The 25008-nt window shown below is 34.6% G+C and overlaps 1 protein-coding gene across 10 annotated transcripts in view; it reads left to right on the forward strand.

Annotated features, from left to right (window-relative positions):
- The window catches only part of CBLB (Cbl proto-oncogene B), a 189005-nt gene that overhangs the window by 130895 nt on the left and 33102 nt on the right, over window positions 1-25008 (forward strand). For all 10 annotated transcript variants that reach the window (XM_004460195.5, XM_004460196.4, XM_023589318.2 and 7 more), the window contains exons 11-13: window positions 9718-9903; window positions 11467-11832; window positions 22091-22185. In XM_004460195.5, coding sequence (XP_004460252.1) covers window positions 9718-9903; window positions 11467-11832; window positions 22091-22185 — 647 coding nt within the window. The remainder of the gene's footprint in view (window positions 1-9717; window positions 9904-11466; window positions 11833-22090; window positions 22186-25008) is intronic.

The raw sequence follows: 25008 nt of genomic DNA on the forward strand, positions 1-25008 counted from the left end.
AGGCTTCCTAGGTTCCTCTCTTCCTGGGGCTTGCCTCCCTCTGAGTTCAGCTGCTCTACTGTCTCCTCAAGGCCAGCTGAAGACTCTCAGGCGAATGGCTCATCTCTCTTCCTGGGTCTTTTGCCATGTCTAATCGAGCCTTCTCTCTGTACCCCTGTCCTGGGCACCAGCATTAAAACTCCCAACTCTGTCCTTTGACATGTTTTTTCTCTGTGAGTCCCTACCCTCCAACGGGGCGAGGCTGTAATGTCCTACTGACATGGCCCAATCAACGGCTTAGTCATTATTTAATTAAGTAAAAGTGAAACCTCTGAATCCATTATAATCTAATATGCCTAGAGGGACAGATCAGTTTGCAAACAATCCAATATCTGTTTTTGGAATTCATAAACAATATTAAACTGCTATACTGCTGGACATATAGAATGTGATTTTTAAGATTATTTTATAAACCTTGGAGGAATTGTATGCTTTATTAATAGGTATCCATAAAATTGATTTTTAAAATTTTTTTATAAGTTAAATGTATTTAATAATCCTAATTTTTACAGGAGCACATAGTACCTATAAATCTTTTTGGGCACTGTGTTGGTTTCCTTCGTGGAACTATGCTCATAGATAGCTAGCTATTGCTATCTGTCATTCTTACAGGAAGAATTAGAAATCAAAACTGTATTTATTTGGGAAGCAGATTTGGCCCAACGGATAGGACCTCAGCCTACCACATGGGAGGTCCAAGGTTCAAAACCAGGGCCTCCTGACCCATGTGATGAGCTGGCCCACGCATGGTGCTGATGTGCGCAAGGAGTGCTGTGCCACGCGGGGTGTCCCCCACATAGGGGAGCCCCACACGCAAGGAGTGCACCCCGTAAGGAGAGCCACCCAACGCAAAAAACAAAAAGTGCAGCCTGCCCAGGAATGGCGCCGCACACACAGAGAGCTAACACAGCAAGATGACGCAATAAAACAAGACACAGATTCCGGGTGCCACTGACAAGAATGCAAGCAGACACAGAACACACAGCGAATGGACACAGAGAGCAGACAACTTGGGGAGGGAGGGAAGGGGAGAGAAATAAAAAAGAAATCTTTAAAAAAATAAATAAACTATATTTATTTGACACATGGTTGCATTTCTTTAACATAGTATCTATTTCTACTTTTCTTACATGTACTATATTAAAATAATTTGCTATTAAACTATCTTTTTAGTTTGAAAATCAGAGAAAATTCGAACTTCCCAAAATATCAGTTAAAATACTATTCTAAGGATTAAATAGTTTAGGTGAACTTACAATGGTCTTGTTTTCTTTATAAATAAACTAAAATGATTAAGTGTTCTCTAAGGTAGGGTGAAGAACTATAGTAACCAAATTATAATTGCTTATTGTTCAAACCAATTTTACCTGGAATTCTGAGAGAAAGGGTTTCACATGAGGCCATTTTTCAGTGACCAGTATTTATTCCTTTAATTCCCAGAATGTTCTTGTTTCTTAATTATTTTTATGGAACTATTTCTAAATTACTTATCACCCTTCCCTGCCTTCTCATGCAGTTGTGTGAAACAGTGGGCATAAGAAGTCACTGTAATCAACATGGCATATTTCTTGAATGAGGAAAGGGGAAACATGAATTTAACTTAAAATCACAAATATTTGGATCGAGGTACAAAATGCACATAACTGCTTAAAGAAAAATATGAAACTTCCAAGAAATTGCAGGTTATGGAGTCTCGTCACAGACTAGAAGATACATTAATAGTACCTTCTCATAAGAGATACTTCAGTAAGAAGTAGGATCTCTGCTCCGTGTAGTTAACAGTGTTTAACATTGTAATAGAGCAGTGCCCTCAGGGTTATTCCCATGTGTGATACTGTTTGTATCATTTTAAAGTGGACCTTATTCACAATTTTGCTCACCATTCGCTGCTAAACCCCAAAAAGAAGTCAGCTTTTACTCTAGTCTTCTGTCTACAATATCCATTGCCTCTATCAGTATTTCTCAGTGTATAAGTTTATAACAGTTTTCCTTTTCATTACATCTAATGTAGAGTATCTGAAAATTTTCAAAAGGTCCTAGAGGACAGTAGACATAATTCAACCTTTAAAATAGTGAATCTCACTTTAAACAAAACCAAGTATCTATATTCTTAGTAAGGTGCTTTCATTTTCTCCTATAGGAAAAAAAAATGTAACTGAATTCCCTCACCCCTAGTTAGACTCTTCTGTTTGATTCTGGTCTTATCCCTAATTTCTTAGTGGTTGAGGCTTCTGGAAGTGTGACACTGGATGAACAGGAAATAGATTGTATTGTTCTTATAAAACATTCCTTATGTAAACTTTTGTTTATTCTATAAAAGGGAGCAATGTTATAACTGCTCCAAATATATAACACAAGTGCCATTTATACTTATTCTGTATACTACATATGCCTCTGTAAGTGTATGTGTAAATATTTTTGTAGTGTATATCTTTTGAATAATGTTCTCCGTAGGCTATTAGTTTAAATCCTCTTCATTTTGTTATGTTCGCAAATTAATATGAGAGAACCAAAACGATAGTTTGTTAAATGGAAAATATTCTTAGAATATTATTTTATATGTTGAAAGTTTTATCAATGTCCGTTAATTTTCCTGCATTTAGAGAAAAGCTTTAACTCAGAGCCGTTCCCATCATCCTTATTATAATACCAGTATTTACCTTATCTGGGTATGAAAATTCATTAAGTAAATATCTTGTTAGAGGTATTATAAAATTGTCTTTGATTATTTCTGAGATTGTCAGAACTCTCATCTTTATAATTGGAGTGGTTTTTCTCATCCTGTTTTTATAATAGTCTGGCCGCCAGGCTTGAAGTTTCTTACCAAATGTTTTGCCATTTCCATAATAATGGATCTTATTAAAGCTTTTATAAAATCACTCTTGAAAAGGTGTGGATAAAATGACGAGTGACTAAAATAAAAGGAGTCCCTGGTTATTATTGGTAATTGCTGAGCATGCTGAGAAAGGCCTTTGACTACTTTATTTCTTGGGCTTTCTCTGTCAGTATTTTTTGTTAAAATTGCAAATGTGGATTTCTCTATTCTTTATGGTACCCATTAGCATCCTATTCTCAGTGCTAAAGAACTCTGTAAATTTTGTCAGAAATAAAGAATAGCATTTATTCATTTCATAAAGCAAAGAGCTGGGAAAATTGTTGAGTATATTAACATAAAAGAATCACAATGTGGTCTTTAAATTTCTTGAGCTGCAGGATTCTCGTTTGAAAAGATATACTCATCAGCTACCAGTATTAAAGAAGTTAACGTAAGTTGTTAGTTAGACAGATATGCTGGTGTGATGATAGTATAGGCAGAAATTAAGGCAGGCCCAGCCTTTGTATGTTGAAAAGAGCTGAAATGAAAAACAAAGCAAAACAAAAAATTCATTTGTTCTGATGTTCTGAAAGCAAACTGTAATACTAGAAAAAACTAGGAATTACCTGAAATCAGGATAAAGGAATGGAATTAAACTTATCAGGCATATTGTTACATGAAGCCATGGCTCCCTCCTTCTAGACTTACAGTTACCTCTACATATATAATTTCAGATATCATGCTATAAATAATATACAGTTAATTCTTTGCTCATATACTACTTTCTATATTTTTCTCATTAATTTTTCCATAGCTTTCCTAGATGTTTTTAATCCTAACTTAATAGATAGATAAACATGATGTGAGAAAGAGACTCATTTGAGGCAATAGCAAAAGGACGTTTCTTTCAAGAATCCCTTAATATGTCCTTGTTATTTTGTAACTAGGTTTATTTTAATAACTACTTATTCGTTAGAAGAACAAAACTGGAAGAGTAGAGAGGCCGTCTACATAATAAAAAAAAATTAAGCTGAGGAAAGTATTTACAACAATTGTAATGGATAAAGGTTAGCTGTCCTGATATATAACTCATTCAGATCAAGGAGGCAAGGAAGGATATGATTAAAGAGCATAAAAAGCCAAAATCAAAAAAGAAGAAATGCACAAGACCAATAAATATTGCAAATTATTTGTCAAAGAAATGCAAATTCAAAGTGGGCCATTGAAATGCCAGTCAAGTATCAAAGTGAAAAATAATTAAAACTAAAAGTACTTAGTGCTTGTAATATTTGTGAAATGGTAACCATATTGCAAGGCTATTGGAAGAATATGTTGGAGTTACCTTTCTGGACAGCAAAAGAATCTTAAATATGTTCATATACTTTGACACAGTTTTAAGTCCCTGTCCTCAAAAACATTCTGTGATTCTCTCTTTAAAATAAAACATAAATGGTCAAAGACCTTCCTTATCTCATTCCTTTATAGCAGATAAAAATTGAGAACAGCCTAAACATTCACAGCAGAGGAATGGTTAGTTAAATTCTGGTACATCCAAATAATGCACCCTTTGAAATTATGATGGTGAACAATGTTTAATAGCAGCTAAAATTATTTTGATGTCATGCTAACCCACATAGATTTGATTCAGAATTTTATATGTGATTCAAAACTCACAATGGCTTTGTATTGGTATTTTTCAAAAATGTCTTTATACAGTCTCATATTCCAAAATTTTCTACAATGAACTTACATTGTTTATGATGAGTAGAAAAGTGAAATGAAAACAAAATTGAAAATACACCTTTCGAAGAGTGCCAAAAACAGCAAAAATAATTTGACAACGTTCAAGTCCCTAAACTCATAAATTTATGCCAACTCTCAAACAGTATTTTCCCTCTTATCATTTATTTCTGTATCCAGGATATTCTCTAGTGCAAGAAGAAAAAAGAAAAATTGCATTAAAGTCAATTCTGGATTTTTTTTGCCAGTGGAAGGGGTTAGTGTTAATAAATGTGAATAATCCAAGAGCTGTTTTTATTTGACTTTTTAATGCATTATGAGGTTTTTAATATAATTATTTGTTTAGATATCTGATTTTGTTACTGTTGCTTTCTTGAGGGCTGATAGAGGAATTGTCTAGAATAAAATAGGGAATAAGATGAGTAGAAGTATTTTGTTAAAGATATCTCTAATAGATTTATCTTCTGGCAGTGAAAATAATGAGCAAGTTTTGACTGGCACTTTTTTATACCACATTTTATAATAGATTGCATTTTGTCCTTTCTGTATCAAAATATCATTCCTAAGCATATCATCCAAATAAAAATTAAATCTTTATAGCAGCCTTTATTTTTTCAGTCATTATATAATTATTTTAAACCCATAATGTCTTCAGGAAGTAGATTAACCTTATTCTTTAATAAGCAGGTCACAGTATTAATAGGTGGGTGGTTTGCCCTAGACCACATATCATTTTAAACTTGTTGCAGAAATTTACATTTTATAAATAGGACATGTGCTCATTTGAGGACAGATTGCACGTATAATTACCTGATTTTTTTTTTTTTTAAGAGAGATTCTTATTCCTTGTTATTTATAATGATTTGGCATTAGAGCCCAGTTTGACAATTCACTACACTTGCTATTCACATTTACCAGTCAAGGACCTATGAGCAAAATACCTGTTATTATTCAGAATTAAATAAATGCTGTTCTATTCTTCTGCTCAAGATGTTTTATACATATGTATTAAGTCTGCATTTCTATATGGAATGGGGATGGTTTTAAAAGTCATGATTATGAGGAATACTGTATCAGTAAAAGGTGATTATATTAGTACACTTCAATCTTAAGAGTTTCAAACTGAGCCAGAGGATTGATTCCATATTTGCTCCTGTTTCGTTGTTGTTTTTTGTCCTCTCCTTACTTCCAGCAACTCCCTTTAATAGTAGGTCAGAAGTAGAGAAAGTTAATGGCCTGTATTATTTTAGGGTGGAGATGAGAACTCTGGAAGAAGAAGGCTGAGAGCAGACTTGAAAGAAATGTCTTACACAGTCATTTTAGAGAATCATATAAATTGGTAGACTAAAGATGAGTTCCCACATCCCTTTGCCATGCTTGTACGTGATAACTACCTGTTCATGGGGGAAATTCTGTTACTCTAGAATTCCTAGCCCTTAAAAGGCCAATAAAAATGCAAATACTGTATGACGACATTGTTGTAATTTAAAGGAGAAATGATTTTGATCTACATTGAATCGATTTATTTTGTTCCTTTTTATTTTCAGAAGGAAAGAAAGGGCAAACTTTCCATTTTTTTTCCCATAAGGGAATCTGATGAATGTCATGAATTATTAAGGTCTCATCTAAGAACTTAATGACATGCACTGTGTAAATGTTCGTGTTAGCTTCCTTTTTTCCTTAGATTTCTAGACAAGAAAGAAAAATATAATTTGTGACCAACTCAAATTAAAAGCGACCTTTAATTTGAAAACCACCTTCTAATAGTGTTTACAAATGTGCATAGTTATTGTTTAAATTTTACCAGCAGTAAAAATTAATGTAAAGGTTCAATACCCTAATTGCAGAATTGTTCGTAGAAATAGCAGAAGTTCCACAAAGAAAAATGTATTACTGTCTAAAGGGCATTGTTAAATTATCTACTCTTATGTGGGTATTTTACTATAAATTAAAAGAACTTAGGAAAATGATTAAGTTATGGTGAATTTAGTCCATGTAATAAATAAAGATAAAACATTTTTTGTTCCTTCATGACCCAGTATTCCCTCCATAAAATTGTTCTAAGCCAACTTACAGATATTGTAATGTTTCAAAATGAATTAGTTCTTCAGGAGGACAGTACATAATCACCTTTGAGAACACAATATAAATTGTGCTAAGCAAAATTGGCTTCCATTGACAGTCACAAAGCTGCACAGTCTGTTTGCTTGGAAGTATATACAAGTTCAAGGTTATTGCTGTGCCACACACCTTTGTTTGGATGTCTGCCCTGGAGGATTTTCAGTCTACTCTTTCAACATCTGACAAGCCTTTCACCCATTTCAAAATCTAATTCTTCCCACTATTTAAACATACTAGGAATTTGGTAACCACTTAAATATTAGTTGGTAATTAACTCAGTCTAAAGCAGAAGTCAAATTAGTTCTGTCACAATTCTGTTTTCCTGTAGCTAAGTGAGTCAGGTACTCTACATTGACTGTTTATAAGGATAGATTAGGAACGGGAAATAACTTTGTTTCTTGATACTTCTTTGTAAATAATAGTAACTAAATTAACAAGCATTTTTATCAATTAACAGTTTCACCAGTTATCGAAAAATGTAATTTGTCCTAGTGGGTATTGTGGAGAATTAAATGTCCTCTGACAACTCTTGGCCTGAAATGCTACAACTCTGTGATGCACATAGCTTTACACCAGAAATTATTTCTGTTCCTTTTATATTTTGGATGTTTTATTCCATGAAATTCAAATTTATCGTGTTACGATGCCCCATGACTTTCTAGATATGATAGTTATGTTCAGTGGCTACTTTGAAATGAGTTTATGACTACACTGTTTCTACTTTTTCTCCTTTGATTTAGTAACAATTGAAAATATTTTTTATCTTATCAAAAGCTAAGAGAGGGAAGTGGACTTGGCCCAGTGGTTAGGGCGTCTGTCTACCACATGAGAGGTCTGCAGTTCAAACCCCGGGCCTCCTTGACCCGTGTGGAGCTGGCCCATGCACAGTGCTGATGCGTGCAAGGAGTGCCATGCCACGTAGGGGTGCCCCCACATAGGGGAGTCCCATGTGCAAGGAGTGCGCCCCGTAAGGAGAGCCGCCCAGTGCGAAAGAAAGTTCAGCCTGCCCAGGATTGTCGCCGCACACATGGAGACCTGACATAGCAAGATGACGCAACAAAAAGAAACACAGATTCCCATGCCGCTGACAACAACAGAAGTGGACAAAGAAGAACACGCAATAAATAGACACAGAGAACAGACAACTGCGATGGGGTGGGAGGGGGAAAGGGGAGAGAAATAAATTAAAAAATCTTTAAAAAAAAAAAGCTAAGAGAAAGGAAAAATAATAAAATTGCAAAAAAGAAAGTTTTCTTAAAACTCATTTAAAACTACCTGTAATTTTATTGACCTATTTTTAAATTATTTAGCACTGATTGAGAGAGAGATGAATTTGGCAGCATTATCTTGGCAATATTTAGGCATATTTCTTATATTTTATCTGAGGGTATGGTCTAGAAGCTTCTATTAGCAACTCAAATTTATTTTTAAAAAGCGCTGAAAAGGAGGGAGCGTAGCTCTCCACTAAGTGTGAACTGCACATGTCCTTGACAAGAAAAGTCAGAAGGGGGAGAAAAAACTGTAACTGTACAGTAAAGAAACTTGACAATCATTACCTGATACCATTATAAGGATAGTGCAGATCCTTGATATATCATTAAAGGGATACTTTACCACTGTGATCTTCCTGCTAAAAATCCATAATTTCAGTCTAATAATGAGTAAAACAAACTGCCAAAGTTATAAAAAATAAGAAAAGTCTGAGAAATTGTCACAGCCATGATGAGCCTAAGGAGACATGGTAATATGATGTGGTACCTTGAAAGCAATCCTGGAGCAGAAAAAGGACATTGGGGGAAAAACGGAGGAAATCTGAATAAAGTGTGAACTCTAATTTTAAAAAAGACCTTGCATGATATGACTGTGTGGACTCATACATAAATCTATCTCAGTCAGATAAAGACAGAATGGGTAAAATTTTCTGCATGTTGCTGGAGTTCAAAGTAAATTATCAGGTGATGAAATCTTCTCGTCCATTAAAGGTATAAGTAATGTTAGGGGAAATATGGCTTAACAACAAGCTCAGAACTCTTTGTAAGTACTTAGATTAGGAAAAAAAATTAATATCAGAACATGATAGACTAATGTAGTAGAGCATAAAAATTAAACCTAGATCTCCAAAGAGCTAGAAAGAGAAATTGCCTTATATTTCAGAACAAAATAATGTTCATCCTTTCAAAACTGTGTGGGTAATTAGTATGTTTTTATACTTAGTGGTGATCAGATTATGCCATTTTGAAAAATTTGAAAGAGAAATATTACATATTGTACAAATCATAATACTTGTTATTGACTTTTTATAATTTTATACTATTTACCAGACAAGATAGAAAACCTGGAGTAGTTAGCAGAGGTACAGACTCCTAAGTTTACTTTACTGTTTTTAAAGGAAATCATTTAATTTGAGGATTTTTTTTCCATGTGAAGGCTTAGAAGTATTTGGGCTTAAACCTTTTTATTTTAGATGCACTAAATTATTTTTTAAGTCCTGTCTAATTTAATTGGTTTGTAGGAAATACACTATGCACTGGATTCATATGTCATATGAAACAAGGGATTTCTAAATTTTAGAATATACTGTAGATCAAAACCCTAAGAAAAATTTATAAAACAGGTTAACCAGAAACAATGTGCATTACTGCATTGTATTGGGTTTCCTTAGATAATAGTTTATTCTGTTACTGATTTCTTCATAAAATACAGACATGTTTCTTGGAGACTGGATTTAATTGTTTTCAGACTGGACTTTGGCTGCTTATTTTTCCTATACCCTTTCTGCAGTATGTAAGGAGAAACCAAGCAATTTATTCTTTACATAATACTGCTCTTGAGGGACAATGTGAACCCTTGCCATCAATTGATCAGAGTGAACTGAGTGAGTTTGTTTTAACAGATGTTCGATGGTGGACACCTTCTCAAAACCAACTGTCTTCCTTAATAACTGCAAGGCATATGTTTTTCACATAATTAAAAAGCAGCATCCTTCTCGTTTTCTGTTCCAGTGCACTGACAGGCAGAATTCCCCAGTCACGTCACCAGGGTCTTCCCCCCTTGCACAGAGAAGAAAGCCACATCAAGATCCTCTTCAGATCCCGCATCTGAGCCTGCCACCAGTGCCTCCCCGCTTGGATCTAATTCATAAAGGGATAGTTCGGTCTCCCTGTGGCAGCCCAACTGGTTCACCAAAGGTAAATCAGTTTTATTACGAACAGATAATAATTTCATAGGATAATTATTGATTGCTTAGGTACTTTCAAAGTTCCATTACTCATGTTGCTTATGCTCTTAATTGTTTATAAACAACTGTGCTGGGTATCTCATTTTTATATATGGTGAGTCCACTGCCAGTCTTTACTTTATTATCATAAAAGTTAAATAGTTATTCAGAGAGAGCTTTTATCTGCAATAGTCCCTGATTTTTAAAATAAGTACCAAAGTGTATTAGTCTGCAAAATGGATTTAAAGGTCATTATATGCATTAAAATAAATTGCATGCTGTTATCAAATGATATTTTACACTGATTTTCATAGGGCTATGACAGGAAAAATGTGATGGGAGTATATTTGCATAAGGGCTTAAGGTATGAAAAATTATCCTTGTTTCAAGGTGACTCAGAAGAGGGAATTATATGCACTTTTTATACCCAAAGGAATTAATTACAAAAAAATTGTAATAGTTGTGAAATAATTACATTACTGTTTAATATTAAAGATATTCTTCTAACTCTGTAAATTTAAACCCACAATTTATTTTAGTTCTATGAGGAATTTTCCCAGTTTTGATAATAAAAAAATATTTTGCTTTATTGAGTACAAGATTTAAAAAAACTCCATTTGGTAACATGCTTTGCAGTCCAAAGATCGTAGGAAACACAATATTTTTAGCAGTATTTGATTTTCCTGCATTTACTCTTAACTTGGTTTTAAGATCATATTAAGATTTATTAGGATGTTTATTTAACCAGAATTATGTAAAAATATAACAGATACCTTTTCTCTCTTATATTTCCTAATATAAAAAGCCCAAGTCATTTGTAAAATGAACCTTGTAAATAAAAATCAGAAGGTATGAAAACACATAGATTTAATTCAAGGCCGCATATGTTCATACTTCCACGTAAGAATCAGACTGTTTTTTTTTCACTTTTAAGGATCCATAAAATCTGTGCAAGATGTATAAATAATGTTATTCCATTATTTGTCATTTTCCACTATCGGGGTAACAACTGATAAAACAGGGAGCTCAAAAATATGCCTTACATTTTATGCAACTATATTCAATGGTAAAAACACAAAAATAAAACAACTTTACTCTTCCAAATATATCACCAATCTGTTTGCTTTTTTAAAAAGTGAAATAATAACAAACTTTGATGGGTTTCTTCTTGCTCTCCTAATTCATTGAAAAATGCAAATTAATTAGCCATGACACAATATTATTTTAACATCAGTCATTTGAAACTATCATACAACTTTGATATTCTGATACTTTTTTATGTAGTTTTAAAAAATCATAATATTCGAGTTTAAGTACTCATTTCTACAAAAACTACTAATGAAATATATTTCTGTAAGTTGTCATTAATGTTTTAAATGTTATTAAATAGTCATAAAAAGAAACATTAAAAGATAGCAAAGAACCCTAGTTAAGCTACATTATGCCTTAAATAACAAAAACAATAAAGTACCAGTTTAAAAGTCATTTTAGTGCATGATATAGCCTTACTGTTTTTTCTTTCATGTCTCTTTAGTCTTCTCCTGGCATGGTGAGAAAACAAGACAAACCACTCCCAGCACCACCTCCACCCTTAAGAGATCCTCCTCCACCTCCACCCGAAAGGCCTCCCCCAATCCCACCTGACAATAGACTGAGTAGGCACTTCCATCACGTGGAAAGTGTGCCTTCCAGAGACCAACCAATGCCTCTTGAAGCCTGGTGCCCTCGGGATGTGTTTGGGACTAATCAGTTGCTGGGCTGTCGACTACTAGGGGATGGGTCCCCAAAACCTGGAATCACAGCAAGTTCAAGTGTAAATGGAAGGCACAGTAGAATGGGTGCTGACCCAGTGCTTATGCGAAAACACAGACGCCATGATTTGCCTTTAGAAGGTGCCACGGTAAGAAACAGACAAAGTAGAAGCTAAAGAATCTACTTATAAACTCTTCTAATATGAGGTAGCTTAAAAGGGTGGACAGTGTTTTTAGCAGTAACTTCACTACAGGTCTTTAATTATGTCCAAGTTAGAATTAATCATAAGTTCATTAAAATTTAAACTTAAGCCAGGAAGAAGGTTCTAAGGAATTATTTCATTTTAACGTGAAGCCATGAGGCAATTTGCCAGAAATATATTTCTTTCCTGTTTCATCTGCCAGAAAATCTCTCCCCATTAACAACTTCCTGGTGGGAGAATCAGCCATGTATATTTTTTTAACTCCCATGGTTCTATACAGTTTGAAAAAAACGTTTTATAATTATAATTCTATTATATATCAAATAGTATTTTATAAGGTAAGGGACTCTCACTTGCTGAGTTCTAATTTGATAGATATCATCACTATTACTTAATTTTGGGAATTAATTTTAAGTGTTCTCAAAATGAAAGAGTCAACAGCAGAAGTCATTGAATTTAAAACTATCAGCAGGCCCCTGCCAGAATTGTAATGAGCTATTTCCTCATATGTGCTCCCATTATATTTTTAACTCTGAGGTCAGATCATTGCCATATTTCTTCTGTTGAAGAAGTCTTTACCTCTTTTGAAGGCTCCTTGATTTAAATTAGGGAAGTACAGGCATGCCTTGAAGGTATTGTGGGTTCTGTTCCATACCACCACAATAAAATAAATATCACAATAGAGCAAGTCCTGCACATTTTATGTTTCTCTATGCATATAATTTAGTGCATGTTTACATTATACTCTAGCTTATTAAGTGTGCAATAATATTATGTCTAAAAAACAATGTATAGCCCCTAATTAAAAAACACTTTATTGCTAAAAAATGCTAACCATCATCTGTGCCTTTAGTAAGTTGTAATCTTTTGCCTGTAGAGGGTCTTGCCTTGATGTTGATGGCTTCTTTCTGATCAGGGTAGGGGTTACTGAAAGTTGCGGTGGCTGTGGCAATTCCTTAAAATAATATAGTGACATTTACTGCATCACCTGACTCTTTCATGAAAGATTTCTCTGTAGCATGCCATGCTGTTTAATAGCATTTTACACACAATAGAATGTTTTTCAAAATTGCCCTCTCAAATACCCTGTTGCTGCTTTATCAACTAAGATTGTGTAATATTCTAAATCCTTTGTGGTCATATCAGTAATGATCACAGCATCTTTCAAATGAGTAGATTCCTTCTAAAGAAACCACTTTCTTTGCTCATCCATAAGAAACAGTTTCTCATTCACTAAAGTTTTATCATGAGATTGCAATAATTGAGTCACATCTTCATGCTCCACTTCTAATTTTAATTTTCTTACTGTTTCCACCACATCTGCAGTCAATTCTTAACTGAAGTCTTGAATCCCTCAAAGTTATTCATGGGAGTTGATCATCTTCTTCCAAATTCCTGTTAATGGTGATATTTTCACCTCCTCCGTGAACATTAATGACATCTGGAATGATGAATCCTTTCCAGAAGAATTTCAGTTTACTTTGCCCAGATCCATCAGAGGAATCACTGTCTGTGGCAGCTATAGCCTTTCAAAATGTATTTCTTGAAAGTTGAAATGACTCCTTGATCAGTGGGCTACAGAATGGATGCTGTGATTGCAGGCATGAAAACCATATTCATCTCATTGTACGTCTCCATTAGAGCTATTGGGTGACCAGATGTATTGCCAATAAGTAGTGATATTTGGAAAGGAATCCTTTTCTGAGCAGTAGGTCTCAGCAGTGGGCTTAAAATAATCAGTAAACCAGGCTGTAAACAGATGTGCTGTCATCCAAACCTTGTTGTTCCATTTGTAGAATACAGAGTAGATTTAGCATAATTCTTAGGGACCCTATGATTTCAGAATGATAAATGAGCATTGGATTCAACTTAAAGACACCAGCTACATTATCCCTAACGAGAGTCAGCCTGTCCTTTGAAGTTTTAAAACAAGGCTTTGACTTCTCCTTTCTAGCTATGAAAGTCCTAGATGATGTCTTCTTCCCATATGACACTGTTTCATTTACATTGTAAATTTGTTGCTTGGTGTAGCCACCTTTGTCAAATATCTTAGCTAGATATTCTGGATAACTTCTATATCAGCTCTTTCTGCTTCACCATGTCTGTTTACGTTACAGAGATGGCTTCATTCCTGAAACCTCATGAATCAACCTCTCCTAGCTTCAAAGATTTCTTTTGCAGCTTCACCTTTCTCCAAGAATTAGAGAGCATTAGGACTTTGCTGTCTTAGGCTTTGGCTTAAGGGAACGTTGGGGCTGGTTTGATCTTCTGTCTAATATTTTTCATTTTCCAAATTCGCAATAAGGTTGTTTTGCTCTCATATCATTTGTGTGTTACTGGAGTAGCTCTTTTAGTTTTCTTCAAGGACTTTCCCTTTGTATTCACAGCTTGGCTAACTCTTTGACACAAGAAACCTAGCTTTAGGTCTTTTTTAGCTTTTGACAAATTCCTTCTTCAGTAAGTGTAATCATTTCTAGCTTTTGACTTAAAGTGAGAAAGATATAACTCTTCATTTCATTTGAACACTTAGAGACCATTGGAGAATTGTTAATTGCCTAATTTCAATATTTTGTATCTCATGGAATAGGGAGACCTGAGGAGAAGGAGAGAGATGGGGAACAACCAGTTGGTGAAACTGTCAGAACACATGCAACATTTATTAAGTTCACCATCTTATGTTGGTGCAGTTGTGGCACCCCAAAACAACTACAGGAGTAACATCAAAGATCAGGTCACAGAACAATGTAACATATAATAATAATGAGAAAGTTTGGAATTTTGTGAGAATTACCAAAATGTGACACATAAAAAATGAACATGTTTGCAAAAAATGGTGCTAGCAAAACAGTTTTTAAATGTTTTTATAGATATTTTCTATTTTCTGTTCATGTTACAACTGAAGTTGGTATTTCAATCAAAATTTGACTTTTAAGACTTACTTTCAACCTCATTTGATTTGAAAATTTATTATAAAGGATTTATTATGTATTGTTATACAATGCAACCATCTCCTCCTTTTTTTTTCCAAATGAGTTAAAAAATGGTATTACTTCAGTAGACCACAAGGTGTATCACAAATTAGAATAGAAAAAGCCTAATTCCTTTTGTCATTTTACTGTTGGAAGACTTAACAGTCTCTTCAACTGACAGAAGGCTGAGTCCCTCTAGGATTCCTCTAGTTCTTAGTTTCTACAATCCTGGGTTGCAGTTTGTCTCTCTCTTTAACTCTTTATTGTTCCTCAATCCAAAATGATTTGATTACACACTGTTAAGCATTTTCTGTGCACAAGACTCTTGTGCTGTTCAGGATAACTGGAATCCTAATGTTCATTCCCCTGCCAACCTTGTTACAAAATGCATTCAGAGAAGAGGAATGGATCACCTCCTTAGGCAGAAGTAAATGATAGCTTCATTTTAACAGACCTAAAAATCCTGCCCACCCATATGTATTCATTCATCAGGTTGTGTTCTCAGACATGTTTTTCACTTCTGGCTCTAGAATTTACTGGTTTTTTGGAGGTGAACAATTTACTTCATCTTCACTCCTGTCCCACTTATTTTTCTTACTTTGTAAATTGGAGTAATAGTTGTACCTAGGATGATACAGTTACCCTCCCAATATTCCCTTGGTTCAGAAATAAAACCAAAAATTATCATGGCAGACATGGAGTGTCAGAATAAGTTGTGTAAGAGTTGTCATTTTCATTTAAAATGGTAATTTCTTTTTTTTCAAAGATTTATTTATTCCTCTCCCCTTCCCCCCTCTTGCCTGCTGTGTCCATTCGCTGTGTGTTCTTCTGCATCCGCTTGCATTATCCAGTGGCTCTGGGAAACTGTGTCTCATTTTTGGTTGTGTCATCTTGATATGTCACCTCTCCATGTGTGTGGTGCCACTCCTGGGCGGGCTGCACTTTTTTCACATGGGGTGCCTCTTCTTGCAGGGCACACTCCTTGTGCATAGGGGACCCCTGCATAGGGACACCCTTGCATGGCACAGCACTCCTTGCATGCATCAGCACTGCATGTGGGCCAACTCACCACATGGATCAGGAGGCCCTGGGAATCGAACCCTGGACCTCCTGTATGGTAGGCTGATGCTCTATCAGTTGAGCCATGTCCACTTCCCAGTAATTTCTTTTTTTTAGTCAAAATCGTCTTCTCTTCCACTCCCCCTCTCCTTTTTATTTAGCATAGCTCCTAATGCATGATTATTAAGCACTCTTTATCTTGGTTGCAGTTATTTCCACAGTTAAGGTATGTATGTGTGCTGGAGGTCAGGGTGGACAAGGGAAAAGGACTTTGGAAAAAGAGGATGTCCGTGACACACAAGGAATATAAATATATAGATTTTCCCCCTATTTTGCCATTATTTTGCCTTGAGCCAAAGGTAGAACATAATTTTCTTACAAAATATGATTTTTTTCTCCTTAGAAAAGTAGTTATTTTCTACAGCTAGATCACATGCAGTAAGAAAAGAAGAGTTGAAAAGGAAGAGTAAATGATTCTGATTTTTAAAAAGACATATTAATGAAAATGGCCAGTGTTACAGTGTATTCTGACCCTCCATACCTAGTGTGCTATTTTTTAATTTACCTTGAGAACAAAGGTTGGTTTACGTAACTTGGAGGATGATCTATTATCTTTACATAACCCATCCTTGTCTCCATGTGTAAGCAAATACACATTTTTGCTAAATAGTAACAATTATAATTTAGGTTTAATTGTTTACATTAGCGGTAATGCTTCAAAATTAATACTGTTTTCCCATTTTATAGTTAAGAGGTCCTAAGCATTAAGAGTTGAAATAAAAATATAATGGACATCTGGAATACCATTGGTGGAATTGGTAATAAATAACCATCCCATAAATGGAGTGATAACTCACTCACCATCATTATTTGTCCTCTGCCCATTCCTATCATCCTCTAGAACCATTTGCATCTTTATTTGCATCTTTGTTAGATAAATGGTTAAGGAAGCAAAATTAAATTAAATTCGAATTACAACATTTGCTAATCAGAGAGCGTGGAAGGAAAAAAGAACTAAAATGAAATGTAGAAATGTTACTTTCATTTACTTCCTTTTCCCCTCTCACCTAGCATATTCAAATGGTAGCTAAAAGTAATACTTTACTTGTAAAAATCCCAAGCTAAGATTTACTAGGTTTTACTATCTTATTTTACTGGGCTAAGAGATTACTTTTTTCTAGTAGAATAATTTTATTCTTGGAAATTTTCAGATCCTACTCACATTATCAACTTGTTCCTTTTATTGGGGTTAGTTGTTGCTGATTTGTTTTAGTTATTAAATATTTGCATTAAAATACTTTCAAGTATGATTGGAAACTTGAAATTTATCTGCTTAGTGTGCAACTAGCTTTACTCCTTCCCCTTGGAAGATTAAGATTACTGCTTTTTATGTGATAAAATTATCTTTGACTTGTTATTACTATGTATAAAATTTTTTTATGATATTGCTAGATAAATATGTCTAATATTTCCCCTTTTAAGATTGTGGATTTTTACAATATTGATGAGAGATACATGTTCATAAGAATGACCTTAAACTTACCTGTGAAACTCAAGAACTGTTCTTCAGAAAATAAGTATTCTTTGTATAGTGGTTTCTTTCCGTTTTTTTTTTTTTTTTTTTAAGATTTATTTATTTCTCTCCCCTTCCCCCCCACCCCCACCCCCTGCCCCAGTTGTCTGTTCTCTGTGTCTGTGTGCTGCTCTTCTTCTTTGTCCGCTTCTGTTGTTGTCAGCGGCACAGGAATCTGTGTTTCTTTTTGTTGCGTCATCTTTTTGTGTCCGCTCTCTGTGTGGGCAGCACCATTCTTAGGCAGACTGCACACTTTCTTTCACGCTGGGCGGCTGTCCTTACGGGGCGCGCTCCTTGTGCGTGGGGCTCTGCTATGCGGGGCAGGGAAAGGGCACCACTGCATGGCAGGGCACTCCTTGCGGCGCATCAGCACTACACATGGGCCAGCTCCACACAGGTCAAGGAGGCCTGGGGTTTGAACCGCGGACCTTCCGTGTGGTAGACGGACGCCCTAACCACTGGGCCAAGTCCGCTTCCCTGTACAGTGGTTTCTTTTCCAACTTGATATTATGAAACCAAACTAGAGATAGTTTTGAGTAGTGTGTGATTGTATATGCTTGTGTGGGATGGGGAAAAAGAATTGTGTTAGGTTTTATGTAAAAAACAAAAATTTTTCTTAATTTTGCTAAGATTATCAGTAGTGTTTTGTTTTTTTATTTCTCTGTATCTTGAGGATCCCAAATGTTCTAACTCTTAGACAATATCTAATTCCTAAGAAAATAGTTCAGACTTCAATATTAGGATTAGACACTACCTTGCATAATGTAGAATAATGTTCCTCTCTAGTAGATAACATAGACTTTATATAATATATTATAACTCAGATTCTACTTCTTCCTCGAATCTAAACTTCCCCTAATGTATTCTTATCCATTAGCCTAATTCAGTATTCATGAAAGTACTTAGCATGTGCAAGACTCAGTGGGTAATACAAGGATGAATGAAACATGGTTCATCGAATAGTGAAAATGAGACAGGTATAAGATTATTTAAGAGAGATGTCATATTAGAAGCATCGATAAAATATAAAGTAGAATCCCCAAGAACATTTTTTTAAGTATATAATGGATATGTGGTATGGAAGAAGGAGTAAAGAAAGCTTCATGCCAGCAGATCACTGACAGTAGACATTAAAAGATCGGTAGGTGTTGTTTTTACAGACATGAGAAGGAGTAGCATGGAGGTGAGAAAATATGCAAGGTCATTCAAAATTCATTTTGGATTTAAAGAGCGTATATATAGAGAAAAGTTAGACTGTGAAAAGTAGGATGGAACCAATTATGGTGTGTCTTGAATTCTATACTAATTTGTCTTTAATTTGGAAGACAATGAAGGCATTTTAAAATTTTTGGAAGAAGAATGATAGAATTATGCTTTTAAAAGATTTTAAAGGTCGTAATGTTTCAAATGTAATTGTGATGATTTGGGATAGAGAACTAGAAAGGTGGAGGAGCAGAAATATGTTTTCCTTAGTTGAGTATTTATTTTCAAATGATGACCTAAAGGAGGTTTCAGTGGAAACTGCTTTGAGTAGATATTATCAGTCTACACATTGGTGGAACTATTGTGTTCTTCCATTTGCAAACAGGATTTTCAGATTTCCTAAGAACTTAAAATCTTGATTGCTAACTCAGGCATTTGTGGTTTACTGCACTTCCTCAGATGGTGGCAGCTGAAATGATTTCAGGTATAAGGAAATGGGTACAGGTGGGAGTATGGAATTCAAAAATGACTTAATTTTAAGTCTTGTCATGCATCCATTAAAAAGAATTGTAAGTGAGCACTTTAGACAAACAGAAATACATGTATCACTTTAGTTTATATGTTTGGGCCCTTGGCTATTGGCACAATTTTGTAATCTTATTGTGTTAATTAGGAAAGAACCATGAAGAATTAATTTAATGTTTGGAATAGATACTCTCAGTACATATTTTAGGGCAGTATTTAAGAGTATTTCAGTTCAGTGAACTAATGAATTTCTTTCCGTTTTACCGAAGTCATTTCATTGGTTAATGCCTCTGTTAATAAAGTCATTTATGCCAATCAGCAGTCAATAGTCATTTAATTCCTACAGGGTGGAAAGCACGGAAGGAATATGCCAGGAAAATAATAATAAAAGAGAAATCCTTTAGTTACTCTGTGTCAGTAAAATTGTGTTTCCTAAACAGTTAGAGAAAGTATATTTGCATTGTAGAACAAATTGATAAATTGTTATACTAAGTTAGTAATAAGTCGCTTGACTTTTTTCTTAGGATATTACCTTTCTAGGGAATAAATTACATCATTCACTGTTCTTTGTGGTTTTACCAATGATGGACATTATTGCTTGTGTAACTTGTCTTCATGAAATTTAATGATAGTACATAAAAATATACAAGCTCTGTTATTAATATATTCTTATTTACCCAGTGTGCAAGATGAAAGCATTTTTATTAATAATATCACAATTCAGTGTACTGATATGCCTCAAGGTTCTGATTGGCCAAAATTATGGTTGACTCATTGTTAAATTAGAGCCAATACAGCTTTTATTTTATTGCTGAAATTTTTATTAGTACAGTACATTAGTAGTTCCCCCTAAAAAAGCAAGTTGTTGCATATAAAATCTGCATTATATTTTCCAGAATGAATTTTAGATATATTTGTGATAGAAACCTTAAGGGGATCTGATTGTAAAAATTGTACATTACATCTATTCTGGTAACATGCACATGACTCCTTTTAAGGACAACTTAAAATACTCATTATCACAATAAGCTTTGTGGTTTGATGCATGTATATGTCCACTAAAAGTAGTTTTTATGTAAAATAATTTCTTTGAACTTTGCGGTGATTTATATCTATTAGGAAATTCTCTCTAGCTAAGGTAAAAAAAAAACTGCCTTGCTCTGTTATTTTTTTTTTTAAAGATTCGTTTTATTTATTTTTCCCCCTTCCCCTCATCCCCCGCTGCCATTTTTGCTGTCTATGTTGTCTTTTCTTCTCATTTTCTCTCCTCTAGGATTCACCAACATTTGATCCTGGAGACCTCTGATGGGGAGAGAGGTTCCCTGTCAACTGCACCACCTCAGTTTCTGGTTTCTGCAGTGCTTCACCTTGACTCTCCCCTTTGTCTCTCTTTTGATGTGTCATCATCTTGCTTCATGACTCACTTGTGCAGGGCACTGGCTCACCACACGGGCACTTGTGCGGGCACACTTTCTCTTCCTTTTCACCAGGAGGCCCCAGGGATTGAACCCAGTTCCTCCCATATGGCAGGTGGAGACTCTATCAGTTGAGCCACATCTGCTTACCTAGCTGTAATTTTGTCCATAGTCAAAGCCTATGATAAGTTATTTCATTTAAAGATATATTTTGTCATAGTGTAACTAGAGCATATTAAATCTCATGAGTGAAAAAGAGAAATTGGTGCTACAGCATAGAACCTAGTTTTAAAGTGAAATTTTAATGCTATAACATTAGATCATGACATGCAAACATTGATATATTTCAAATGTGGTCTTTAAACTTGTTCTTTTTCTTATTTTATGTTGGTAGGGAAAGGTACAGTCTTTTCAATTTTGCATTTTAAAGCTTTTGTTCCATTTTTTAAATGGGGGTTGGGATTTGTAGGTATTGGGTTGGAATATCTAGGACTATTTAAATTGGGTAAAATTGTTTCTGCCCTAACATATCTATCTTTTAAATATGAATAATAAAAGTTTTGGAAAGTACTCCATGATGAAAATATAGTGATGCTTAAATGTTGTAAAATGTTTTTAAAATCTGTTCTTGGAAGTAAATGTAGTTCAGTGGGTAAGTGCCTGCTTCCCATGTCTGAGGCCCCAGGTTCAATCCCCAGAACCTCGTAAAGAAAAAATCTGTTGTTATGAATATGTCTTTGAAAATTTATTCTTTTTTTTTTCTTTTCTTTTTAATTGCTTTAATCTAAAGTTGTTAGATAAGCAAAGAGAAATTTTCAGACAGCTCCAATATTGTAACTGAGCAATGTGGAAATGAGTAAACACGGCTCTCTATAGGTACCTTTGAGGAAGTTAACACTTTTGGTTTGTACTGCTCACAAGCTTTGAAAGCCTAAGCAGGTCTCTGTTTATACTGTGAGTGCTGATGCTTCAACCTTGAAAAGAACAAAGACATTTCTGATTATATTCAGTACTCAATTTTATTGAAATGTTTTAAGACTGTTCTGTTAATCCCAGAGAACTATAATTTAGAACACTTTTATTTGGGAGTTTGAAGTAAGAATTGCACAAGTGCTTCACCAAATCCTTACAGAAAACACTCACTTTTCAATAAGAGTTGATCATATTTGGGGAATCTATGTATGTGTCTATCATCTATCTCTAATTTATATAAATTACAGTATTATCTCTTAATTATGTTTGAGAACTATGCTGTATCATATTTTTATGTGTCTCTAGATACTTCTTTGGGTGGTGATGAATAACCACTATGGCGCTATGACTTCTAAAGAAATTGTGTGATACTCCAGTTGTTAAACTCCATATTCTCTTCAAAACTATATGTTTTCCAAGAGCTGCTTCTGCTTTAAGGTTCTCCAGCAGGTAAACTCTTCACAACTAACCATTTGCTTTACTTTCAGGTCTTCTCCAATGGTCACCTAGGAAGTGAAGAATACGATGTTCCTCCCCGGCTTTCCCCTCCTCCTCCGGCTACCACCCTTCTCCCTAGCATAAAGTGAGTTTTACTGAATTTGGAAATCATTTGTCTAGGCATAAAAACATGGTCAATAGTGATTTGAGGTTCTCATAAGCTATAGAATAAATAGGAAGCAAACAATAATGACCAGCCATATTTGTGAACTCAAGTCTTAGAGATCAAGACCATTCCCAATTCCTAGCTGGTGCCACAGCATATGTTATTAGACATACCGCAGGGAGAGAAAATCTTCCCTACACTCCAAGAAAGGGACAGAGTAGAAAAATGGTTCTCCCTTACACCTTACCTCTCTCTTTCAGGGGTTTCACATTATTCCCAGCTACCCAGTCTGATGTCTTTGGTTCCTCTAGTTTTCCCATTTCTCATATCCACTAGCCACTAAGTCCTGTTGATAGTCTCTGACTTTTTTATACTCAGGTAATCTTCCCCATTGCCCTGACCTCATCTTATAAACTGGACATCTGAAAGAGCCTCTTACCTGATCTCCTAATATGACCTCAGAATTAGTATCAATGGATTTTAAAGCTAGAAAAATGAGTTAACCCAGGTGTATCATTTGAAAAATTAGACACAGAGGCACACTAGAAAATTAAGTGATGTAGGTTTCCAAGTGAAACCAGGATAGAACCAAGTCTTCTGGTTGATTCCCATTTTGCTATTCTTTAGATTAACCAGGCTGTGGGCATTCCTACAAAATATTTTGTTTACCACAGCTGAATTAATTTAATTTAAATTCTGCTTTTCACCACATTACTTTCCTACTCAAAAAAGAGTATTGTTTCCTCTTTCCTACTAAATTAATTCTTCGTTCTTCTGCTATTATTAAGAGCTTACAGAACCTTGAACAACTAAAATATTTTTCAGTAATTCTTAATGCTTGCCCTCCATTCTTGTATTGATTTTTCCTGGCCTGTGGGAGTTTTTCATGCTCTGCCCCTCCTCTCCTGTACCTTTTCAGAATCTTAATCCTAAATATCCATGTTTCATGCTCTTATTTTTTATTAAAACATTTCTGACTTCTTAGGCCTTAATGAGGTGTGACTTGTACTTCTCTTCCTACAATTTTCTTCCCATATGTTTAGTTATGTGCTTTCCTATACAGTTTTCTAATTTTAAGGTGCCTCTCCAAAACGATTATAAGGTTTTTGAGGTTAAAAATTTTGTGATGTATTATAATCTGATTCCTCCACATCACCTACCTGCATTTGATGTATATAGTAAGTACACTGAGGTTACTTACTTTGTTGGTTGTTTGACTTGAATTTTATTTACTGAGGTCCTTGTTTCCATTTGAAAGTCTTGGAATTTCTTTTATCTCTTCATCTGGTAGACTATGAACTCCTACTATGGGTTCAGTGCTAGTCAAATTATGGGTACAAAAGATGAATAAGTGAAATTCCTGGCCCTAACATATGTGATATAACCAGAGCACATTATGTACTAAATTGTATGTTGCTTACTTGTTTGTTTTTTTTGTGAGATTGGAAGAGAGGCTTTGTGAGTCCCGGATGCTTTATAGAGGGGATGGAAATTTCCAAGTCATGGAGTATGGGCACAGTTGGAACAGGCAGTGGATAAGAAAAAAGCAAGAGTGTGAAATTTGACATTGTTCTGAAGACAGTGGGAAACCCACCATTGGCCCATTCTCTAGTGGGAACTTTTCTGCAAACTGCCAGATATGTAGTGGACATAGAAGCTAGAAACAAGTACTATGTAAACTCTAAATCAGTAAGAACATGTGATGGTATTCTAGTCATAAATGTACTCTGGATATATAGATATGTAATAATACACCTAAGCTTAATTACCTTTTATGATTCAAAGAACATTAGAAAGTGAAATAAACGATACCTTGCTAATTAAAAATTAAATGTTCACATTGTGTTTATTAAATTCATGTTGGCAAATGGGATGAGATGTGGAGGTTGCAGGTTGCTTCGTTTGTATTTAATATTAAGTGTCTGCTTCTCAAATAAAGTAAGGTAATAAATTCATAATGAAATGTAGTTTATTGATATTTTTCTAATACTTCACTTTGTAAGTGCATCTAAAGTTAGCTACATAGTTATATTCTCTCCCTATTGACCCTTGGTTTTTCCCTCAGAAACAATGAAATTTACTTCACTTAGCAAGAGAAATACCTTAATACTACATGGTTCATGGAAAATTAGTTCTCTCTTTTGCATGCTTGTAAGCTTACCGTAGTTAAAAGAAATATTGGTTTGTAATGGTACGTTTATCTCTTAAGTTCATTATTTTTATTGTTATTTTGTAAGGGCAGCAGTTGTTCATTATAGAAAACCTGGAAAGTAAGTAAATGAAAGAAATAAATGAACAAGTATGTAGATATAAGATACATATGCCCCATACATCAGTTCCCAGAGTTTGAACATTTTGGCATTGTTCCCTTTTAGACTTTTAAAAATGATTTAGATTATACTGTAGAGTATAATTGTGTCCTCCTTTATTACTTCATATTATCATAAGTGGTACCAAGCATTGTATTTATTATAAAATCAGCATGGAATTCTGAAATGAACAGTAGAATAAAATCATACTTAAGTATTTGTTCTATTTTAAACAAGGTACTACTTTGAGCCTCAGTTTCTCCGTCTGATAAATGATGGGGTCAGTTTAATGTAAATGATGGTCTTTAAAGCTCTTTGAGCTTTTGCTTTTTAGGTTCTATATACTGTGTTTGTTAAGGAGTACTCATCTTTAATGTTAAATATCTAAAGTATTTGGCAACTTGATGTTCATTTATAGTTGGTCAGTTAACTCCCATTGTTAAAATCAGTATATTCCTGCCCTGGTTTGTTTGTTTTTTGTTATCTTTTGTCA

This window comes from Dasypus novemcinctus, chromosome 4, assembly GCF_030445035.2.
Source record: "Dasypus novemcinctus isolate mDasNov1 chromosome 4, mDasNov1.1.hap2, whole genome shotgun sequence".
Lineage (NCBI taxonomy): Eukaryota > Metazoa > Chordata > Mammalia > Cingulata > Dasypodidae > Dasypus > Dasypus novemcinctus.